The sequence below is a fragment of the Engystomops pustulosus genome, chromosome 5 (genome assembly GCF_040894005.1).
Source record: "Engystomops pustulosus chromosome 5, aEngPut4.maternal, whole genome shotgun sequence".
Lineage (NCBI taxonomy): Eukaryota > Metazoa > Chordata > Amphibia > Anura > Leptodactylidae > Engystomops > Engystomops pustulosus.
Window position 1 is genome coordinate 27,374,684 of NC_092415.1, and position 16,593 is coordinate 27,391,276.

Here is a 16,593-nt window from a genome sequence, read left to right on the forward strand (position 1 = left end):
GTAAGTAACAGAACCTTAAAGTCACCCAAATTGTAAATCCACAAGTCCCTCCAACCACTGATATGAAAGAAATGGGCTGCAGTCTGTAATGACGGCATGGTCCCCTCTATCCACTGGAAACCAGCAAAAAACAAGACGTCACAGGACCATCTGTCTTGGTGGCTTTGATGGCTCAGTGTTTAGCACTACAGCCTTTCAGCGCTGGGTCCTGCGTTTTAAGTCCTATGCAGGTCAATATCTGCAAAGAGTTTGTTCTCTCCGTGTTTGCGTGGGTGTCCTCCCACGCTCCAAAACATACTGGTCGGTTGATTAGATTGTGAGCCCCCATAGGGACAGGGACTGAATCTGGCAAGCTCTGCATAGCGCTGTGTAATCTGTAGGCGCTATATAATAAAGGAAATATTATTATTAATATTATTATTGCACAAACTATAATATTGATGAACCTCTTGGAGTCTTACACTTGATCTGTTAAGTTTCCTATAAGTGACCAACCACTTTAACCTTTATTTTAGTTTACCGACTATTCATGGGTTTGGAGATATTGGTTGAATTGTTGGAGACTGGTCTACTCCCCTCTAGTGAAGTGGAGAATTGGATCTGAAATCCCCTAAGACAGTGGTGGCGAACCTATGGCACTGGTGCCAGAGGCGGCACTCTGAGCCCTCTCTATGGGCAACCAGGTCATCACCCCAACATGAACTTCACCAGACAGGACTCAAAGAATCTTCCTACAATGATAGGGGAATCTGGCCTCCTCCTTTCAACTGCGTTGGTGTCTTTAGGAGGCTGAAGGATTGAAAGCGGTCAAAGAACAAGGAGAAATACATTACTGCTTAAAGTGCTGCACTGGCACTTTCCAATAAATAAGTGGCTTTTGGTTGAAGTTTGGGCACTCCGGCTCTAAAAGGTTCACCATCGCTGCCTAAAGATTTCCCTCAGACTTTACGTTTACCTCCAACTGTCAACATATATGCTCCACCATCACTTTTGTCTTCCTTGTTGGAGAAATAAAGGGGACCTATTTTGGAAGTAGGTAGGGGGCCTAGTACTTAGATTTCCTACTGAAGATTTGCTACACCCAGGCTGGAACTGTGTAGGGGGAGGGGGAGGGTGGGATGAGTGACCATGCTGCAAGTCTGGTTAGGAATAGGACATGCTCCATCTTTTTTTGGTGAAGCCACCTGGCTCCGCCACATTGCGGTGTGACACTTTGTGCTAACTGTACACTGACAGGGTTTGTATCACAACCCCCACTATAGTTGTGTATATGGGGCCAATACTGATTGACTCTTCCATACATGTAAATCTATGGTACTATACTGATAGTAACAAAGGTTTCCATTGCCATAATTTTTTTTCCTTTTTGTATGTGAAACCCCTAATAGAGGGTGTGAACTGGGCATTATATGTAATACAACATTATTGGGATCACTGTCCAAATACCAGACTATAAGAATTTGTACCATTGCTGCCAAATTCCTTTCTGTACTGTGGTTTCTCAGGTCATCTCCTGCCCCTGTATCTAGTGACTTATTGATTGCCAGGGAGTGGCTCCATATATGACTGGAGCCTCGCTATGCTCTTATGATGTTTTTTGCCTATGATAACTCTGCATTTAAGGATTGGAAATTCCAAATTTTTAATTCCTCAACATTTTGATTTGAATTAAATTTTCTATTTATTTTTTTTATTATTTATATCCCACGAAGTGAGATGTGAAAGGTGAGTCAACTCATTTACATTCATACTTCCATCCTACACATTGAGGGCTTAGATTGCACTAATAAGTCCTTGGTATATGGACTTGCAGTCGACACGAATGTTGGTTAGTCCATAAAAAAAAAATGGCACTGAGCACTGGCTGGATGGATTGACCACAGTGCCGATACCTGTGCTGATGTGTTGCAGGGAAGAAACGGCACTGATGTTCTATGATCATTATAGAGTGTCCTGTCTCCTGAATTCTGGTCGGTCCATGAAATCCGGCCAAACCATGGTTGTTTTTCATAGACTGACAGTCGTAGTAAGCAGCTGTCCTTAAAGGTCTAATGACTAGAACTAGCAGATATATAGATGTACCCTCGAATTGATAGATAAATGCAGGAATGGATGTACCGGTAGTCACATCTAGCTTTATTAATGATACAACGCGTTTCGGCCTGGTACTCAGAACTTCATCAGGCAAACCTAGAACTAGCAGAATCCTAGGGGTCAATGATGGTTAGATTGAGTCTGTATCTCCCATAAACAGATGTATTGGGGTATATGTTATATGCTAAATATGTACTCAATGGGGCAGATTTACTTACCCGGTCCTGTTGCGATCCCCGAGGTGCGTCTTCCGACAAGGATGAAGTCCAGCGCTATTCTTCAAGATTGTGCGCCCAATATCCTGCATGTGCCGCTTCCTTGCTCAGGTCCGTCGGAGTTCACCTTCTTCTTCCCGGTGCATTGTCTTGCGACACAATATGAATTGTAAATCCTGCGCTCGGTCCAAATCAGTCGGGTTGTCCGACGGCCACGCCCCCCGATTTGTGTCGCATACAAGTCAGCGGAAACCCGACGAAAATGCGCTGTGCGGACCCTTAGTAAATGTGCCCCAATATGTACCTGAACTCAAATTCCAGGTATAGGGAGAGACCAGGGTCCACACAATTCCATGTGTTCCATATTAAGGCTCCATACAATGATTGTGCGTAGACCCTTACCATGTCTATTGTATATAATCTGCACATGGAAGGGTTGTGTTTTCCTATATTTTGCAGGTGAATGGAGTCTTTCGTGTGTCACCAAACAAACCTTTTATTTCAGCCACATTTCACGTGGGTTACACCCCGGAGCCAGGATCGCGTTTGGTAAGACATAGGAGGTGAATGGCTTATGATGCAATGTGTGTTTGGTTTTCCTCTGTTTCTTTTCTTGGTGTCAGTGGGGGGGGGTGAATGGTAAGAGGGGGGTTAGGAATGGGGCTGCAAGGTGTGTCCCTAATAACAATAGTTCACCCAATTAGCCAGTGCAAAGAAACCAGGACCATGTGTGTTTTTATGATAACTACCTTTTACCTGTTGCATTCTTTATGCAGGATCCCTGCTTGTAGGTCTAAAGATGGCTGAAAAAGCTGTGTTTTGGGTAAATATTAATTAGCATAAAGTGCAGGTTAGCCCCCCTCCCCGCTGATACTCTCGCCTTTTAGTTTACCATGCCATGTCTGTGTACACAGCTTCCCGGGTGCCCTTGACCTCACCCTGTAGTAGTCACTCTGTTCCTAGTGAGACAACAGGACTATGGCTGTGTTCACATACAGGGGGAGACTGAGGAGTCAAATCAATAAAACCTTGTTTATAGGTTATGTCTTACGTCATTTCCATTAAATTGTATTTTTTTACCTCAATTTGGTGCCTCTGTAGAATACCTGCACGTGTGCTGTTGTTGGGCCACACACATGTGCTGTAGTCCGGGGTTCTGCTCATGAAGGTTGGCTAAATCACCTGCGATAAACCGTTTATGTCCATTTTTTTCACAGACTGTTTGCACCATACTGACTTCTTTTTGGATCCATCCTTTTTTTATTTTTTTTTTTACTGCACAAGTGGCCTGTGATTTTTGAGTCATTCCATACAGTGTCCTAAGGCCGCGGTCACACGTACCGCTAGGCGTCCGTCATAACGCGACGCTAGCGCACAGGGGGAGGTCCTCGGCCCGAACGCACATGCGTTTCCAGGGAAACACGTGCAATTGTTAAGCCGATCGCATGCGTTTACCTGGAAACGCATGTGCGTTTGGGCCCAGGACTTCCCCCTGTGCACTAGCGTCGCGTTATGAACGGACGCCTTGCGGTACGTGTGACCGCGGCCTAACAGATCTGTTGTATTTAAAAGACAGCACTCAGATTTATCCCCCATGTGTTGCATTTTTTCATCCTCTCAAAGTAATTCAGTTTTGCATCTTGGCCATGTTATCGAAAAAAGTGTCAATATTTTCATTGCGGTTTTTTTAAGGTCTGTGTTTGTAAGATGCGTTTTGCGATTTTTGGAAAAACACATGCGTTTGGGTTCTGCTTTTGTAAACACATGTGGTTACATGTGCAAACAGCAGGAGAACAAGATCATTGTGTTTTTACAAATTCCAAAAGACACCGATATATTCACGTAAAGCACATCAATAGTTGTAAATGTGTCATGAAATCGCAAATGCAACTGAACGTTAAAAAAACATGCATTTGCAATGCATAAAAAAAAACCGCAACAGAAACTGTGTGTGTCACTGGCCTTGCAGGTCTCCTACTGGGTCCAGTTAAGGCTGTGGTCACACGTAGTGTTTTGAATGCGTTTTTTGGCCTATTTTTAGGCAGTCCGTCAAAAAAATGCATGCGTTTTTTACCAGTTTTAAATAATATAATTGGTTAAAAACTGTCAAAAACGCATGCGTTTTTTAACAGACTGCTTAAAAACGGGCCAAAAACGCGGTCACACGTACCGCTAGGCGTCCGTCATAACGCGACGCTAGCGCACAGGGGGAGGTCCTCGGCCCGAACGCACATGCGTTTCCAGGGAAACGCATGCGATTGTTAAGCCGATCGCATGCGTTTCTCTGGAAACGCATGTGCGTTGGGGCCGAGGACCTCCCCCTGTGCGCTAGCGTCGCTTTATGAACGGACGTCTAGCGGTACGTGTGACCGCGGCCTAAGGGTGATGTCACACATGGCGTTTTTGGGACATTTTTAGTTAGTGCGTTTTCAGAGCGTAAATAACGCATGCGTTTTTGTCCGTTTTTTAAATTTCGCTAATTTAGAAAACGATCTGAAAATGCACTAACTAAAAACGGCCCAAAAATGGCCTAAAAATGCCATGTGTGACATCACCATTATGTTGTAACAAGTATTTTGGGATGAGGTTAGCGCTGTGCATTTGGGCACACTGGTATAGCAAGGTGCTTTGGCACCTTAGGCAATAATGAGTCATGGAAGATAAATAGAAGATAATTGCGCGTTACACCCTGTATTTAAGCTAATACGGTGTAATCCGTGCTCTGGATGATAGCAGGTGCAGGTTACAGGAGAGCCATACTCTGTGTCCGCATAAGCATTTTGGGTCATAAGATTCATGTGAAAAAATATCAGTGTGTTTGCTTTGTCTGGAGAGAGCGTTCACTTCACGAGTCAAGTTTGTCTAGAATCTTATATATTGCATACAGTATAATCCTCTACATGTGGATTATCTCCGTAGTAAACGGGATCCAGGTCTCACTGATGTTAGGGGCTTCAGAGTGCTTTTTAGAAGTTAGAAATATGATGCAAGGAGTCCCGGCTGCCCAAACAGCAACAGTTTGACAGTGCTGGGGTTGCTGTTCTTCTGACAGACACGGAGTCCTTGCATCATATTTCACTATGATGCAAAGACTCCCATCCTTTGCACCATGGTCAGTCTGTGAAATCCGTCCACACAGGGACTGGGATTCATGGGGTAACCATGGTCTTGTGATATTAGCAGGTGAACAACCTGTATACTATGTATACCCCTAGCGGTAACGCTACATGCTGGTATGTGTTTTGGCTACAGCCGTCACTTTGTGCGTTTTTTTTCCCCTAAATTCTTTATTTTGCTCATTCTATGAATTCACGTGTCTGTGAATTTGCAACGGTTTTCAATAAAGGTCACAAAAAGTCTCTAGAAGTCGCAATCTTTAGATTTGAGACTTTTTTGTGACTTAAAAAAAATCGTATCTTTCACATCTGAAATCAAGTGATAACTCGGGCTGCGTTCACACTTTGCATTTTAGTTGCATTTTGAAACTCATTACAACCGCTGAGGAGAGGTGCCTAATTACATCATTTGCATTGTAAACGTAAAGTTAACACACGTCAACAAATGTAAACAGTAATGTAATTAGGCAAATCACCTCTCCCCAGCTGTTGTAATACGTTTCAAACGCAATGAAAACGCAGGTCAAAACGGAACGTGTGAACACGCCCTCAGGGCTTAGATTGCAGACAAAGCCGCGCCCACCGGCCATAGAAACGCCGATACGATCAGGCTGAGGCCCGACGCGGCTTTGTCTGCGCCAGCCTAAGGGCGCGTTCACACGTTGCGTTTTGACCTGCGTTTTCATTGCGTTTTAAACGCATATACAACAGCTGAGGAGGGGTGATTTGCCTAATTACATCACTGTTAACATTTCCATTTACAAAACGCATCGTAAACACGATGTTAGGCAAATCACCTCTCATCAGCTGTTGTATATGCGTTTCCAAACGCAATGAAAACGCGACCAAAACGCAACGTGTGAACGCGCCCCCAGGGTGATGGCACACATGGCGTTTTGAACTCGTTTTTGGTCCGTTTTTAAGCAGTCTGTCCAAAAACGCATGCGGTAAAAACAAACACATTTGTTTTTTGACCAGTTTTAATTAGGCTATATTCACACTGACGTATGGGGGACGTATATACGGCCGACATAAGTCCCCCATAGATGGCAATGGGCGCACAGCGCCCTACGGGAGCGGTACGGTGGAGCACGCGTGTGGCACCGTACCCCGGAAAAAGATAGGACATGTCCTGCGTTCACCTCCTCTCCCCGTGCACTGGCGTTGCCCACTACGGTACGGGCGGGCAACGGCAGTGTGAATGTAGCCTTAAGATAATTTGTAAAACCTGTCAAAAATGGATGCGTTTAAAATAAAAAAAAACAGACCAAAAACTGGTTCAAAACGCCATGTGTGGCATCACTTTTTAAGCAGTCCGTTTTTAACAGATTTTACCAATATATCTTAATAAAAACTGGTCAAAAACGCATGTGTTTTTGGACAGACTGCTTAAAAACGGACCAAAAACGGGTTTAAAACGCCATGTGTGGCATCACACGAAAAGCAAATGCGCTCAAGCAGCATGAAAAGTTCTGCCCCACTGTGTTTTTGGAGGCCTACAAGTGTAATCAGTATACAGTATAAAAGGCGTCCCCTAGATATATGCAGAATCTTTTTATTATGATACAATAGTAAGTAGTATTCTATAATATTCAGTGTTATTACACTATCCCTCAGTCAGCCGTAAAGAAAATGCTGCAAAACTTCACTCAGACGAAGCAGCGGCTGCAGGTAGTCTCTCTCTCTCGCGCGCGCCGCCAGTCAGACAGCTCCCCGCCCCCTCCCCTCACTGACAGCTGTGCCGCCCCGCCCTCACCACGTGTTACATCTCCCCTTGTGTTTACATTCTGCAGCCGGCCACGTTGTTCTGACTTCCACTCTTCCTATTGGCTGGCGCTAGCGGCGAGCCCCACCGGTGGGCGTGGCTATGTAGTCTAGTTTAGAGGGAAAAAGAAAAGTAGCGGGAAATTTGAAGAAGTGTCTGACTGGAGAAAAGAGCGGGTTATTAACCTCCTCGTCACTGGCGGGAGCTGCCACCTAACAAAAGAGGAGGCGATTATTATACACGGAGCCCGCCACCTCCACTTTGCTCCGAGTATAATAATCCTGTACCAGACGTGGAGGGAGAATTTATGTGTAAAATTTAGAAATATTAAAGGAAGTTTCTGTGACCTTTGAAACCGTCCATTACAGATAAACATGTTCTGTGGGGGGAGGAGAGAGCTCTGCCATATGCAACTGCAGCAAGTCTGTCAGGGACATGCTCCATGTTACTTCCAGTGTATAAAAAAATTAACATTTTACACATATATACAGCATTTATGACATGTAATATGTATATTATTATGTTAGGGAGTCTTATGGATCTGTATGGGGTACAGTATATGAGGGGGCAATATTCGTATACCAATCATACAGTCACGTAAGGCGGTATTCACATGTTACGCTTTGTGCAGCGCTGCGTAATCTGTGTGCGCTATATAAATAATAATTATTATTATTATGCTTAAACTACGGTTAGAAACATTGGGCAGGAGCTATTCCTGAACACAGATGAGTTTACAACGCTTGCGTTTAGGAACTAGCGATACGTTTTTCCAGGTAACAATGCAAACACTTGTCGCTAGATCCCATAGCCAAGCGTTTTGTTCTAACTGCATCTGCGGACTGGAGTAACTTCTTCTTGATGCATGAAATTCAGATGCAGCGTGTGAACGCAGACTAAGATGCTGACCCTAATGTAATAAATATACAATTCCCCCCCCGTACCGTGTTATCTTCTGTGGTACGGTAGCCCCAGGACCCCTCAAGTAACACCACCTGGATGATTCTGTCACCCCTGCACCCCTTATAGCCACCCGTACACCTTCAATAACTAAGCGAACATTTCGCTTATAGTTATTCCTTTTGACTACTTCATGGAACACATGCATATCGGGCTTAGCTGAGCATGCATGTGTCATAAATGAAGACGGGGTGATGCTGTCGCCTCAGATGGTAGCGTTGCAAAATTGTGGCCTTGGAGGAATGTACTCTAGGCGTAATACGCATGACGTAACTATATTATTACGCTTTTCACTCATGGCTTCCGTTTTTATGTCTAAAGCAAAGTACACAGCTTTTTGGATCACGTTTTTCTCAGGTTTCCCTGGGATAAATATGATTTACGTTGGGCCAGTATTGTCTTTGCGTGAGGCCCACCATCTGTATTACACATAGGAGCAGTGACAACTAGTATTAGGATGTGTTATGTAGCTTGTCTAGACATGATTAGTGAAAAAAACCAAATGGTGACAATTAGAGGTAACATACAATGGACGCTGAATAATTTGCTTAAAACTTTGGTGTCCTAAACCGTGATTTCTTAGCATATCCGCCATGTTGTCTCCTTTCATACAATTCACCCTGTGATTAGTGACCACAATCTTATTAACATGGGTAACAACTCAATCAGCTGAAATCAGATAAAATGTATTAAAATAAGTAAGCGACCTGAACTGCGCTGTGGCAATCCATAACCCGAATTTTGACCTGTATGTCCTGATCGACCTGATAATCAGTTCATGCATAACACATATAACTAGGTGCGCGCATTGTTATTGCCAATTCTGACGAAAATTACTAAAAAAAATAAATAAAAAAATCGCCATTTGAAAAAACTGACGCCGCTTTCACATATCTAGTCCTCAAAGGTCTGAACGCATCTGCGTCCGGGATTACTCTTTCTGATGCGATTTAAAGTGTGTTTTTAAAACGCAATGTGTGAATGGCGCCAGTGACGCAAGTGGCTGGCAAGTAAAATATTTCCATATTCGCCTACGTATAGTTTGACTATGTCACGACTGAAATACTGGACCCCCCCCCCCTGCTTATGATTCAAGTGGACTAATCCCAGGTTCTATAGTGATCGTAGTCCGGTTCACTTGATTTATAGGGGTGTCTGGGTTTTGCAGGCTCATTATTATGTCTCATTATTACAAGTCTAACATGGAATGGGTTAAATTTGCTGAGAAAACAACCCTGTCCTGCCATTTTCCTTTTATCCCCCCCTCCTCCACCATTACAGAGTAACACCTCTGCACTTCCTTGCTCAGTAAGGTGAGGCCATATTAGTATGTATAGCACCCCCTCCCCCTAGCCTTGACCAGCAGGGCACACAACCTGCTGGAGGGACTAGTACTGGTAGTGGTGGTGTCTGACACCCCCCCCCCCTTTTGTAGGCCGGTGCGCATGCGCATTGCCCTCCTCAGCAGTATATAAGAGGCTTGGCGCCAGCTGATCAGCTGAGAACCGGGACTGCTGCTGCTACATCTGCAAGTGTGAGGACTGGTAAGTGGCGGGCACCGGCCTGGAGGATCTCTATCTCTTGTGTACTTTATACTTTGCTATACACCTCCATGATACCACTACTTTCTCATCATCCTGCAGCCACGTAGATCTCCCCATTGCTATGCACTGCTGGCAGTGAGCGGGTTAATAGTCGCCCCTTTCTGTGGGTGTTGGGGTGTTTGTGGCCAGTGCTGCGGTGTCTGTATACTGGGAGTACCGGGTGTTTATACTGGGGGTGCAGGGTGTCTATACTGGGAGTATTGGGGGGCTATGGCTGCTGATCTATTAGGACCCCCCTCACACACCGATCACCCCGCGATTATTACTGTGTGACGATGTGGCGGGTAATCGCCATCTGTTAGTATCGGGTGTGTGTGAGAAGAGAGGGAAAATCCGGGTGAGTTGCCCGCCCACCCCCGGGCTTTGGAGGGAAGACTTGGGCGCTGTGTATAATTTGGCGCGGAAGGTTAGTGCCCTGCCCTGTGCTGCCCCGGGCACCTCTGTATAGCCCCCCCAGGGGTGCAGGGAGACCCCTCACCCCCTGCACCTGGGCTCTGCGCCCCCTCCTCTCTGGGGGTGTCTTGGCGGGAGTCTGCGGGTCACAGCTCCCTGGGGTCACCGCCGGGTGCAGCCTCTGACAGTGGGGGCTGAGGGCCCGATGCACAGTGTAACCCTAATTCTATCGATTGGATGTATAGATTATATATATTTAATACATTCTGTATTTTATCTCCCCCCTGGATCTTATGTGTGAGACTGTCATACCGCTTCCTGCCACTAGGGCGAGCATCCTGTTCTGACTCCTCCATACACACAGGAGGAGAGCACATACATGGACTATGGGGGCAGGGGAGGGGAACACTAGTTTTTTTTGCTAACCCCCTGCTTATAAAATGATATTTACTATGTATATCTCTCATGTGAGCAATGTATATAGCTGCATCCAATGGATAGACCTATAACTACCATATGTTATCAAGTGCAGAGATCTACAACTATGATGACTTTTTTATATATGACTACTAAATATATATCTATTATAATTCCTGTAGGAGATTATATAGTTGTAGGTGTTATCCTGCATATAGATCTAGAACCAATGTCTTGTATAGTAGTAAAACACAATAGTTATAGATCAACGCATATCATGTAAGATATTTAGTATAGGTATTGAAAGACAATAGTTCTAGATCTATACATTCGATAAATATTTAGTTATAAATACTGGATAACACTGTGTGTTTTCTTACTATAAATCCCGTCCACTGTATAGATCTAGTATAGAACTACTATGTCTTTTACGGAGTGTATAGATTTCTAATCCCATTTCTCCTTTTTATTTCAGGTTTGTTTCTGATTCTCTTTGAATAATGTCTAGAAGAAGGTGAGTGCACAGTGTATAGATTCCTCCATGTCTGTTGCTCAGATCCCTAATATGGTGTATTTCAGTCACTATGGGCCTGTATTGTACTTTCACTTTGGTCCAGACGCCTGCCGGATCATAGAAACCTCTTATGTGTCTGAGGATGTTATTCAGAAGATCTGTGAATTCACATGCTAATAGACTTCCATTACAATGTGTGTCCCACCCATTGATCAAAAGTGCAATAAAATGCAACGCAGGAAAAAGGTACGGTCCTTGAATCTTGGCCCGTGTGCTGACATCTTTATATGGATCAACCACAGTGCAGAGGACAGGGCTCCAAGCATGGTGGTGAAATGATGCAAGGAGCCCCTGCTTCCCAGCTGAAATCATGTTTACAGTTTGCTGTTACGTGGTGAAGGGACTCCTTGTATCAAATTTTTATATTTTTGTGTGAAGTCTTGTCCTCTGAAATTTGGATGGTGAGCCCCAGGTTTTGTTGCAGTGCACTTTTGAGCCAGGCGTTATGATGCCATGGCACACTTTGTATTACAACGCCTTGCTCAAAAGTGCAATGCAACAAAACCTGCGGCTCACCATCCAAATTTCAGAGGACAAGACTTCACACAAAAATATAAAAATTGATACAAGGAGTAGAAATTAGGGTTCTCTGTGCCATGGCATCATATAGCTACATATGCCGGTGAGAGAACCCTAATTTCTACTGTTCCATACCCCCCATAGACTTCAACTGCAGCTTAAAAGGGTAGGTCAGTGTAGACATTGTTCAAGATCTTCTGTACCAAGTGATGAAAATCTGCATTATATTAATGTACAGTACATCCAAAATCCACGCAATGGTGTGTGCAAATAGTAATGGAAAAGAAAAACTACAGAATGACCATTTCATGCAGTGGATTCATATCGGATCTCTGCTCTCAATTTAAAAAATAGAAATCGTCTGCAGCCGATTCTGCCTGGATTTGGAGGCACATTTGAGCCTCTACCACTGGAATTCTAAAGACCCTCTAATGTGGTGTTGTGCCCCCTCATTGTGTAGATACTAGTTAGTCTGTATTAAGTTGTATGATCTCTATGCCTCATATCTTCATTCTGTTGCCTTGCAGTGGCCGCCTGCAAGCAAGACATGGAAACGCTGATGCAGAAAATGAATGTCCATCCACAGTTGCTACAAGGAAAAGAAAAGCTGAGGTGAGGATACCAGAATACTATGGCAAATGCCACGCTGGCCTCTTGTTATGGTGCCCATACACAGCAGGTTAATGTTGGATGAGATCAGCATGGCTGGCCACTCCTGTGACTAATGCCCATCTTGGACCAAAACCATGGCCATCTGCTGATTCAAGACAAATTCATATCTATGGGCTTGTACACACTGCTGTAGTTTTCGTGAGCCGAATGAACCACAAGCCTTAGAGCAGGTCCACTTCATGCCCATGTTTGTGGTTTGAGAAGATTTATAGTTTTCTTCTGTAGTTGGCACCTGGGCAGACCTCACCCACTAATACACATGGACCATAAACTGGGTGCATTGTTTGCGGCCCAAGTTTGTGCACAGGTAGCCTAGAGCTGAGATTTTAACTAGATGGTCATATACAGTGTATGTCCACCTTATACTAACCCCACGATTTTGATGCTTATCGTGTATTGTGAAAGGGGTGTCTAAAAGTTTTTTTTCTTATTTCAACACAGGAAGTGAAGCCTCCACTTGACAGTAATTGGGATGCAAAAAGACACAACTACGAGATCCAGGTAACTTTACAGTTTCCATAATTTCCCTTATGTATAATAAATGGTCACATGCAGTTGTTCTGTTTCCTGTGCATTGCTTTTATCAGTTGCCGTGGTTCTCAATGCTGAAATATTCACTTTGTTCTGTCCAGGCCTGCTGGTCCCAGATAACAGCCGGAGGGGCTTCTCCTTGTATTCTCATTGAAACCCCACAAAAGGAAGTGTCCGTCATGCCTGACCTGTCAAAGTTTGCTCGATACCGGTTCCAGAATCTCTTCATCAGTCCATCTCCTTTACCAGACCTCAGGTGAGGAGGCGCTTCATGTGCCGCTGCTATTTCTGCTGAATAAATCTTCTAAAATGAGCAGTAAATTACGAAGCCGTTTAGACACTAGTAGCATGTTGGATCTACTATGGCTTCTCCACTGGTTTTCTTTCGGAAAAGGCATGCAAATCTCCCCTTCTCTGCTGGAAGGAGCAGAAAACCGGTGGGGACTATAGCATACTGTGCAGTAAATGTCCTATCATGGCTTGGGATGAGGGGGGGGGGGGAGGAGAGGAGGAGGTTGAGCCTCTTGTGTTACAACACACATCAGAATAATGCAAATGCTGGTTATCTGCTGCTACTTATCTCCAGTTAAGAGAAGGGAAGGACATGTGTATTCCAGCAGGGGACATACAGGGCAGAGATCACATGGGATTAAATAATACATATTTGTTAACTTTCAATCAACTGAAAAATATAATGTATGACCTTCTAAATTCTCTTCTTGTAGTTGGGGAAGTCCAAAAGACGTGTGGCAGAAAATGTTAAGCAAAGAGTCCAAATACATTCACTCTAGCCGTGTGCTACAAAACCATTCCAGTCTCAACCCAGACATGCGCTCCATACTACTGGACTGGCTCATAGAGGTAAGTCGTCTTGGACGAGGATACAATCTCCATATTTTGTTGAATGGTGAGGTGTCTGGATGTGGCTAATATCTTCCTCCCTCCCTCCCTCCAGGTGTCTGAAGTTTACAGTCTGCACAGGGAAACCTTCTACCTCGCTCAGGACTTCTTTGACAGATTCATGTTGACGCAGAAAGCGGTTAGCAAAAGTATGCTGCAACTAATAGGCGTCACGTGTCTGTTCATCGCAGCAAAATTAGAGGTACGTGTGCGATTTCCAGTATCGTTATAATCGGCATTATTTAGCATCGCAACAGAATATTAACCGCTATCCTTTTCTCCTTATAGGAAATTTATCCTCCAAAACTCCACGAGTTTGCTTATGTCACAGATGGGGCCTGCAGCGAAGATGATATAATAGAAATGGAATTAATAGTACTTAAGGTAAGTTCTTATTCCTGTGTAATGTGTCGCACTGCTGTTTTGTTGGGGTTTTTTTGTTTCATCCATTGACGATTTAACTTCTTTTACAGGCTTTGAAATGGGAGCTAAGTCCAGTCACTGCGATTGCCTGGTTAAATCTCTTCCTTCAGGTCTCCTCTCTCAAAGACTCCCCCAAACTACTATTACCTCAGTATTCCCAGGAGCAATTCATTCAGATGGCACAAGTAAGTGGAACAAACTCAAGATTTCATGTCCTTCTCCACACTCACATGTGAGTGGGGCAGTGTGAAGAAATTTCCTTTGTGTGGGGGCTGGTTGTCCATGAATGTTTTTGGTCCGAGAAATTTTTTTTATATTTTTCCCTGTATATTTTTAACTGGACTGAACCTAAAATTGCTGAATTTAATAGACATGCCAAGTTCAGAGTTTCTGGGTTCTGACTGAACTCTTTGGTGGGCAGCTACGATAATGGCCTGGAGTTGCCCATTATCTGAATAGTGGTTCTGTACTAATACAGATAACAGGTTCACAAAAAGTGAGCTCAAATTCTAAATGCCCTGCTGGGTCTTGTTATATTTGGGCTACATTTACACTGCTGTATGGGGAACATATATGTCCTCATAGACGGAAATGGGCGCACAGCCCCCTATTGGAGCTGAACGGTGCGGCACCATACCGCTCTTTACCCGGTGAAAAGATGGGACATGTCCTATCTTTTCTCGTCATACAGCACTGTGCACCATGTTCCTCTATGGAGAGGGGCGGGGGTAACCCTAACCCCCTCCACTTGCCATAGCACAGCGGGCAAAGGCAGTGTGAATGCAGCCTTAGTCATAGTTTCGTGGTAGGTTTCAGCTATGAATGAGAACAGGTTAGGGTCTGTGTGAACTTTCATAGATCTGTAAAGTATGTTGGTCATTATTCTTTAGCCCTAATTTTTTTTTTTTTATTCATTTTATTACAGCTATTGGACTTGTGCATCCTACACCTTACCTCACTGGATTTCCAGTACAGGATTTTAGCAGCTGCAGCCTTATACCACTTTACTTCCATGGAAGTAGTTACCAAAGCTACAGGTAAGGAGAAAATATTCTAGCAGCTTGTGTTATGCTGTATGTGAATACACAGGATAGTAGTTATATGGATTATGATGTATAAACGCTAATTAACTTCCTATTTGATATTCTGATCCACAGGTTTAGAGTGGGAAAAACTTTCTGACTGTGCGCAGTGGATGGGTCACTTTTTCAGGGTGGTACAAAGAAATCCTCCTTTAAAGCTAAAGAATTTTAAGAAGGTTCCAGAAGAAGGTCGACACAATATCCAGACTCATACAAACTACCTAGACATGCTGGTATGTATACAGACTGTGCCTTTTGTCCGGGGTCTGATATCTTGGGCAGTTTTCATGTATATTGTGTTTTCTCAGGGGTCTAGGGGAAACCTGTGTTTTGATCTTGTAGGGTATCTAGTTGGTGCACTGTCGTAGCAGTAGATTCAGAACAGGCCCCACAATACATGAATCTGGTGCACACTTTACAGACAAAACTGAACATATTTGCACTGACTTTTAATAAATCTGGGCCAATATGTATCGACTTAATATACCATCTAGAATCTACATATCTATAAGATTACTATGGCTTCAGCTGCCAACCATTTAACCTTTGCAAAACCGCAGCATGGATCCAGCCACTGTATCTTCCTTGCTTTTTTTTTTTTTCGCTCAAACATATCAACTTACATTTTGACTTCTGTTCCCACAGGATGGTGTTAAAATACCTGAAACAGTTTTATTAGAAGGACAGTCTCCCGTGTCAGTCGGTGGCATCCTAACTCCTCCCAAAAGTACAGAGAAGACTCCTCTATAACACTGGCAGGATCCTCTCTATGGACTTTTTGTATTGGGCCCCCACCTGAAGCAGGAAGAAGTTATTGGTGATTTTTGTATGTGGTTCACTGTTTGTTGGCTTCCCCCACCATAGTATGGAAATTGTTTGTGCAGGCACTTTGCAATTTTAACAAGGTTACTCAGATAAAATTCTGACAGACTGGTACTGGTGGGCCCAGTGTGCTGCCAGTTTGGACTTTTAAGGTCCAAATCTTTATAAACAAACAATCTGCTTACAATACGGCCAGATCCTTTCTCTTCCGAAAACTCAATTTGCACCTACATCCAGCAGCAAGACTTCACCACCGGGTACTGAATGGAACAAATTGTTTTTAATATCAACTACCAGGAAAGCATTGCTAGGAAATCTAGTTGATTTTAGTATTTATTTGTTAGATGATTTGTATGATGTGTATATGGTTTTATACAACAAACTGTGCAGCTAAAAAAGTAATTACAGTCCATGTTCCCAATTATTATTATAAGCTGACTCATCAGTTTCCCCTCTTGATGTCACTGTACTAGAATGTTACACCACGTCCTTGTATGAGCGAATGA

At 43.8% G+C, this 16,593-nt stretch overlaps 1 protein-coding gene across 1 annotated transcript; it reads left to right on the forward strand.

Annotated features, from left to right (window-relative positions):
• The first annotated feature begins 9,621 nt into the window (after positions 1 to 9,621).
• On the forward strand, positions 9,622 to 16,525 carry CCNE2 (cyclin E2). Its single transcript, XM_072151452.1, has 12 exons — positions 9,622 to 9,694; positions 11,040 to 11,078; positions 12,185 to 12,269; positions 12,771 to 12,830; positions 12,962 to 13,116; positions 13,586 to 13,721; positions 13,816 to 13,962; positions 14,049 to 14,144; positions 14,234 to 14,368; positions 15,109 to 15,220; positions 15,341 to 15,498; positions 15,911 to 16,525. Exons 2-12 carry the CDS (start codon positions 11,065 to 11,067, stop codon positions 16,013 to 16,015), a joined length of 1,203 nt encoding a protein of 400 aa, XP_072007553.1. The 5' UTR covers positions 9,622 to 9,694; positions 11,040 to 11,064; the 3' UTR covers positions 16,016 to 16,525.
• The last annotated feature ends 68 nt before the right edge of the window (positions 16,526 to 16,593 follow it).